This window comes from Callionymus lyra, chromosome 2, assembly GCF_982586985.1.
Source record: "Callionymus lyra chromosome 2, fCalLyr1.hap1.1, whole genome shotgun sequence".
Taxonomy (NCBI): domain Eukaryota; kingdom Metazoa; phylum Chordata; class Actinopteri; order Syngnathiformes; family Callionymidae; genus Callionymus; species Callionymus lyra.
This window is the reverse complement of record NC_141819.1, coordinates 36,335,399-36,343,442: the sequence shown is the minus strand read 5'-3', so window position 1 is coordinate 36,343,442 and position 8,044 is coordinate 36,335,399. Positions and strand designations below refer to the sequence as shown.

At 34.9% G+C, this 8,044-nt stretch overlaps 1 protein-coding gene across 1 annotated transcript; it reads left to right on the top strand.

Moving 5' to 3' along the window:
- The first annotated feature begins 490 nt into the window (after positions 1 to 490).
- On the top strand, positions 491 to 4,484 carry pdcb (phosducin b). The gene is made up of 3 exons (XM_087784929.1): positions 491 to 551; positions 2,138 to 2,286; positions 3,380 to 4,484. Exons 1-3 carry the CDS (start codon positions 506 to 508, stop codon positions 3,893 to 3,895), a joined length of 711 nt encoding a protein of 236 aa, XP_087641055.1. The 5' UTR covers positions 491 to 505; the 3' UTR covers positions 3,896 to 4,484.
- The last annotated feature ends 3,560 nt before the right edge of the window (positions 4,485 to 8,044 follow it).

Genomic DNA, 8,044 nt, shown 5'->3' with positions numbered 1-8,044 from the left:
TTCTCTCACTGGGGATTAACGGGTTAGCAGATGGATACAAAGATCATGGGACCAGATCAGCATCTTGGCTGCTCGTAAAAGAAAGAATACACTAATTAAAACACAGAGAAGGACAATCAAATTCAATATAGCTACAGAAGCATGAGAATAGTATCATGACTGCTGACTGGTTTGTCTAGTTGAGTAACATAAAATGTCCTTTGTACAGAATTTATTACCAAATGTAATTTTTTATGTGTTTTAACTGTGTCTATGTCAACCCATGTTGGCTTTAAATCAGTTTTAAGGGATAAACAGATAGTAACAGGGAGATCATTGGCAGTGCAGTAATCCTCTTAAAGGACATTAATTTAATTAAATGTCACAGGACTCTCTGTGTCTGCAGTTCTGCTGAACGAAACCCGTATTATTGGACTCGTCGAATGTTGCTATCACGTTAGAGTTATCCCTGATATATACACTTTTTTCCACCAGTGTCAAGCAGGGAATAAACAAGAGAGAAAACATGGCCGACCGGTTGAGTGAACTGGAAGAGAGTGCGACCCAAACAGGTGAGATGTTTTTGTATTTTTATCATTCAACTGAAAAAAATGTAGTTTATAATCCTGGCCTGTGAACTTCCTTTAACAGTGATCAGTAGAATAAGCATGTTTTTGAAAACATTGTTAATGAAAGCAATAAACATGAATAAAACAACCCTTCATATCCTGAACCTGAAGTTTCTTTTTGTTCTAACCTGGAGGCTTGAAATAAAAAACTATAAATAAATATTCCCTACTAGGTTAAATCTGGTCAGGATGATTAAACTAGCTTGCTTAAACAACAAACCAAAATATATAAAACATATAAGTTAAGTTATTATACAACAAACAACATAAATGTATCAAATTATCGGCTGGCATGAAAGAATTTAGACTTTTTTTGTTGTTTTTATTAAGGATATCTTTCTATATTTAGAAGTAAACTGACTTTTTAAATGTAAAAAATGGTATTTAACAGGCTCTACGTTGTCATTAGTTTGGGATTAAGTTTGGAGCAAATCTAGCCTTGTGTTCCTTTTATTTAACTAGAATACATAGTAAAAATGAAGAGAGTAAGACTTGGCAACTACAAATGAAAAGAAAATAAATGGAAATAGCTAGAATGATATCTTGAAATGATTTATGTTGATATCAACAACAACACGTTTCAGAAAGTGTATAACTCCAAAGACTGTTAGATTAGATAACAGGAAGAGTAGAGAAAGTCAAACCTCTTTAAGCTCCTTTGACTTACTTAACCCCGGTCTAAGATGATGCTTTTATCCTGGACAAGAAAGGTGAACAAATACTACTTGTATTTATATCAAATGTTTAACTGAATCAAATTATTTAACACAGATTTAAAGATTATTCCCTCAAATATATATTTTTTTCAGCATATAGAAACACACAATGTATTTTTCATGACCTTTGCCTCTTTTGCTTCTTTAAATGTTTGCGCCATCAGTTTAAATGATTTCAATTATTGTTTTAAATTGTTTTTTGATTAAACTTATCCAGTTTTGGTGGTATTAAAGTGAACTAAATGTAAGATGATACAGGACACAGAACTAAGTGAAGTCTTATGTACTCACTCAATATTTTTGTAAAGATTCCTAATGGATAAATTCTTTGCTCAGATCAAACAAAAGCGGATCACATTATTTTGTGTTTAGGAAAATATCCTGTATAAGTGACGAAAAGCGTTTCCCAATTACAATTATTTTACTAACACAAATAGTGTAAAATATGGTGAGAGAATCATATTAATATGATCCTTCAGATTTAATCCAAAGTACTTTTTCTATGTTGCCTTAAATGTAGATCTGGTCATGATTCAAACCTAAATATAGTGGTTGATTCTAGAAACAGCAAAAAAAATAATTCAGATATATTATACATCTTCCTCAAGACATTCACATGATGCTGTTGTGATCAGCCGAGGATAGACATGTGACAAGTAGAACTGAGCTCGTATTTGTCCGTGCTTCTATTTTGTAGTCGCCAGCCAAGATTCCAATCTCTCACTTTAACCTTAGCATTCAAGGACATGTTGTCATATTGTGTGTCTTCTAACAGCCAATACTCCTTCTGTTCCTGGAAATTGTCTTCAAAAGGTCCGAAGGGAGTCATCAACGACTGGAGAAGGTTTAAGCTGGAGAGCATGGATCAGGACAACCTGCCGACGGCGAAGAAGGAGCTGCTGAGACAGATGTCGTCTCCTCACAGACCACGGGATGACTCTAGGGCAAGTCTTAATCGCAAGGTATCACCCACCGCTTGTAGAGGGAGATTAGGTAGTTGCAAAGTCCAGTGTAAGTGGTGAACAATTTTTTTGAGCCGCAAGGACTTTTCCTAACGCAAGGACTTTTCCTAAATGTTTTGTCGTGGTGATGACTAGTTATTTGTGATTTTTATTTTTTATTTCGATTTTATATCTTGTTTCTTTTTATACACAACTTTTTGTATACTTCATCTGATTTTTTGGGGTTTATTAAACAGAATTTTAAATAAGAGTTATCTTTAAGACGATAAATGAACGAGGTGTACTAAAAGAGCAGTCAAAGAATTAAGATTTCAGCCAAGCAGCTCTTGATTTTCATGTATTATTATTGTCTTAAGTTTATCCATATAATAGGTGACCTTGCTCTCACAACCAAGTAGAAACTAGTACTCAGAGTAGTACTCAGAGCCTTGCGGAGTAATATTACGTAGCCCCACCGACTAATACTATGGAGCCTCTCGGATTAAAAGTACAAAGCCTTGCAGGGTAATACTAGAGAGACTCACAGAGTTATACTATAGGACCTTGTGTGGTAATACTATGGAGCCTCTTGGAGTAATGCAACAGAGCTTTGCAGAGTATTACTCAGAGCCCAACGGAGTAATACAACAGAGTAGTACTCAGAGCCTTGCGGAGTAATATTACGTAGCACCACCGACTAATACTATGGAGCCTCTCGGAGTAAAACTTTAAAGCATGGTGGGGTAAAACTACGTAGCCTATTGTAGTAATGCAACAAAGCTTTGCAGAGTATTACTCGAAGCCGCACAGATTAATACAAGCGAGTAGTGCTATGGAAACTCGCATAGTAATACTTCAAGCCTCGCAGAGTAATACTCAGAGCCTCGTGTAGTAATTCTACTGAGCCTTGCGGAGTAATACTACAGAACCTTCCAGAGTAACAAACGGGGCCTTACGGAGTAATACTACAGAGGTTTGGGGAATAGTACTAGTAATACTCGAGTTCTGTTCATAGTTATTTTATTGTCAGCTTAACTTGGCAGAGGTACACATATATGTGTACCACATACAGTTTACACTATATGTGATGATATTTCTGTGTTTGTCTTTGAAGATGAGTGTGCAAGAGTACGAGCTGCTGAAGGAAGAAGATGAAGGCTGTCTCAAGAAGTACAGGAAACGCTGCATGCAGGAGATGCACGACAAGCTCAGCTTTGGGCCCAAATTCGAGGGCGTACATGACCTGGACAGTGGCGAGGCCTTCCTAGAGGTCATTGAAAAGGAGCATCACAGCACAGTGGTGGTAGTCCACATTTACAAAGTCGGGGTCAAAGGTTGTGAAGAGCTCAACAGCTGCCTGGACTGCCTGGCGGCGGAGTATCCCACAGTCAAGTTCTGCAGGATCGACGCTGTCGCGTCTGGTGCTTACGAGCGATTTTCAGATGAGGTTTTGCCCACGCTTCTGGTCTACAAGGCTGGGGAACTGCTGGGGAACTTCCTGGCCTGCACACAGCACCTAACAGAGGAATTCTTTGCTACAGATGTCGAAGCGTTCCTCAACAGCTACGGCCTGCTGCCAGAGAAGGAAATTCCAGCTCTCGAGGACGACGAGGAAAACAACGTGGAGTGAAAATATATTTCTCCTGGAGACAGAAAGTTGATGGTATAGTTAACCTGTGGGTGTGAAAAAGGTCAAATAGAAATCAAGCAACAGCTTTACAAAACAAGGAGAGAGTGAGTACCCTGAGGTTTGGAGGGGCGAGAAAATATATCTCAGGTGTTCTGTCCTCATGAAATCATAAATCACCTCAGCGCAAAAATACAACAGCCAAAAAAATCAAAGTCATTTGTGTAGCTTGTTATTGTTGTATAATATTTGCATGTAATTCACATTGTTCACTTTTACAAGCAGACTTTTGGTTGAAACTTCATTGATGTTTATAACATTTTATGGGTGAAAAGTTTGAAAAGAAAATCCCTGTAAAAAAAATTACAAATTTGTTAGAACATTAAATGAATTGCACCTTTTAAGAAATAAAAACTTGGAAAGCAAGTTAATCTTCGTCGAGTGCAGCTGTGTAATTCATTAGAGCGTGTGCATAGACTTTTTTTTTTCTGTTGGATGATTCATTTTCTCATGAGGTTCTTATTTCTGTCAGCCCTTGAAGCAACATAGCATGATGTACAATTGTATAAAGTCAATAAAATTTCTTAAAATAGTAGCAGTTTCTTGTTGAATGAAATACACATGAATATTTGTGCAGGTATTACCCACTTTGACACCTGCTATAAGTCATTTATAATTTATAATGTGATTAATTTTCAAAGGTAAGTTAAAAATGCAGGATAAACACACATTATATTAAATAAAATTAGATTTTGAAATTAATGTGTATTTAGCTAACAAGAATCAGGGGATTTTTATTTTGTCTTTTCAGTTTTTAAGGCTCAATTTATCTTAATTATCTTATTTATTATCTTAATTTACTTTTACTAATATTGCTGACATCCATAATCTGTATTTTGCATCTTAACTAAAACACAGAGAGCTTTATACATCACCATATCAACAGGAACATCTACTTTTATTTTGAGCCAACCTCCGGCAGGCCACATGAAGGACTGGATTTGGGCCCTGGGACATGAGTATCAGACATTTGCTTTAGAAGCACCTATGACCTATGTACTCTGAGAAGAAATCAGAGTGCCCAAAGTAAATATAAAAGCAACCCTAGTAGGATACAGCTTCTCTCTCTCTATATACAGTATATATATACAGTATATATATATTTCTTTCATCTCTAGGCTATAAAGAGATCTTTAGGCTGGATGTGGACAGATAGACAATACTTTGAGTACTTTGAGGAAAAATACATACTTAATCGAGATGAGGACAATACAGATTCTTAAATGTGATTATAAGTACTGTATATTTAATACAATGGAAAAAGCCTGATGAGGAGAATGCAAAAATACAGAGAGACCTGCAAGGATGTGTCAAAATGAATATTACATTCTTCCCTTTTTTCTGCTGAAACAGGTTCCAACACGCTCTGTTACATCAGTGAAAGCATTCGCTCAACTTCCCCTTCACCTCTGGAAGTAGCATCCGTGCCCAAACCACAACATTAAAGATAAGTAGGATTTTGCGGAAAAGGCGTGCAGTGCCTCACCACAATTTGATATCTCGCAATAAATAAAGATGTTTTATGGCCTCAGATTAAACTGTACGGAACTTAAAAATGAGGCCAGACACAATGAGGAATTTCAGTTTCCCAGTTTTAAAATATCTGCGACAAACCAAGCATTTCTAACACCTCCAATAAAAGTGTTTAATTTGATTTAGAAAATAAAAGTAACAATCGCCGATTTACGAAGAGAGGAGCTATCATATAATATACTGTCAACTACTTAAAAAAAATGTTTTCTTATTATTAGAATTACTAATATTTTGTGATTTGTAAATTAAATTGCACTTCCAAATAAAAGATTAAAACAAATTAAAATTAAAATAGTCAATCTTTTCATTACTTTAATAAAGTAGATTTATTTACAATTCTAAAAAATCAAAAATGTTTTCCCATGCTTTTAAACAATTGATTTTATCAGAACACGATAGATTGTTGGTTGTTTTAAAGGGATGAAATGGTCTAGGGTGTTTTATTAAGTATTTTTGCTGCAGTGACTATGCAATTGTAAGGACTTAGACAAAAGGAGAAACTGCAAATAACTATATTTATCACCCACTTTTGGGTTTCAGAGCCTTGGCATGTAGAAATTGTGGCTTTATTTGGCACATTTCATAGGTTTGCCAGTGTGTTCGAGTGCTGAATTGTCTGTCTCTGTTGTCTGATCAAACTCTAAACCCTCCATTAAGATAATTGACCACACATCCCCAATAAACCCTAAACAGTCTGTAAAATATGCTATGTAAGTCTTTCTGCCTGTCGATTGATATAGCTGTCATAGCTTCTTATGAAATGTGTTTTTCCCGGGTTAAACTTCCACACAAACAGAATCTGACAAAGAAAGAAAGAAAGAAGAAGTAAAAACAATGACAAAATCCATAACCTTAATTTTATTTGAATTGATACAAAACCTCCAATAAAAAAATGTTTGGTCTTTATATATCAAACCTTTGTTAACTGTTGAATTTTAACAGTAACTTTTAGCTTTAACAACTTCTTAGCCCACTGTACCCGCTGTCCATTGAAGCCGAGAACTATTATTTATATTTCATATTTTAAAATGCTGTCAAACTATATGGGTAAATTAAATGCATGGCAATAACTGTGGATTGAGATGAAAACAAGTTGCCAGAGATCTGTACACTCTTGACATTTCTGGTTAAATTTACTTCTCAGAATGTTCCACAGACATAAAAAAAAAAAAAAAATTGTTTAATTGACCTTCAATAATTAAGACATTTTCTCAGTTCACAGTTCAACTACAACCTTTGATGGAAATGTTTCTGATTATTAAAACGGTAACTCCTATTTTTCTCAGAACATTCTCGCGCCTCGATGTGCGCTAGACCACAAATGGCAGGAGACGCATGGCCTGCAGCTGGAATACCTCACTTTCACACAGCTACGTGTGTTGGTGATCTGATCGTCTCGATATCTCTCACACGCTTTACATATTAGAAGAGGGTGATTCACAAGTGAAGAGAGGGTCCTGATTTTAATGGACTTGTCAGGGGTTCACAGCACTTAGAAAAGTAAATAGAATCAGCTGCATTAGAGCCAGGACCACATGATTCATGATTCATCTGTTTAGGGTCAATGAGTGCGACTGGATTAGTAAGTAAGTAATGGTTATTTATAGAAGTAAACAAATGTGTTGCTGCTTTTAGTCTTAAATACAAGCTATCACAAGATTTTATTTCATTTCTCAATCATTATTAGGTCAACATACATCATTTTACATTAATCTATACATTAATCTTAATCCAGATTATTTGATGAAGCCATAATACAACCATCTTGGAGTGAAAACGGACCAACTAAAAATTATATTGAAGTACTCCATAAGGCCCCCTTTATACTGAAATATTGACGTGTAAATACATAAAAATACAAACAAAGAAAGGTTATATAATGTATACAGTATATTGGTTTCATCTTTTAATAAACTTTATTAAAATAATCTCTATATGAATCCAACATTTTGCGATAGTTAAACATAATAACAAAGTATCAATTAAATAAAAAAAAATCCTAAATCGTCTCAATTTACTTTATAGACATATTTAGCTCACTGCTATTTAAATAATAAACAAATGTAATTTACTTAACACTTAATACTTATAATATCAGTTTCTCAACATAAGCTTATGCTTCATCCTACTCCCTTTTGGACATGTTAGGTTCATATTATTATTGTTTTGACTATTATTGTTTTGACTTTCGTTATTATTGTTGACTAATCTCATTCGTTTTGTTTGTTTGTTGTAAGGTTACTTCGAAATAAAGCATTTCAATTAAAACATTTTTTTTATTTAGAGTAGAGGTGCAATAAAATTCCAGAGAAGATCAAATAGCCAGTGTTTGTTTTAATGATATAATTGAATTAACGCAAAACACTTAGGTACAATTTAAAATTAAACTTCTATAAGTTATATCCGGAAATGAATTAGCTTCATCTCCAGGTCTTTGGCCATCAATCAGAAACTTTTCCCGATTATCAATTTTAAACTTTCTATCTGAGCTCATGAGGGCCATAAAGACTTGAGCCCCAGAAAATGAAACCCTGGCCTAATCAGCAGCTTGTTGCAAAT

Coding starts and splice junctions, on each gene's coding strand:
- pdcb (XM_087784929.1), top strand. CDS start 506: ATGGCCGACCGGTTGAGTGAACTGGAAGAGAGTGCGACCCAAACAG. Junction 552..2,137: donor AGAGAGTGCGACCCAAACAG/GTGAGATGTTTT, acceptor TGTCTTCAAAAG/GTCCGAAGGGAGTCATCAAC. Junction 2,287..3,379: donor GGGCAAGTCTTAATCGCAAG/GTATCACCCACC, acceptor TTGTCTTTGAAG/ATGAGTGTGCAAGAGTACGA.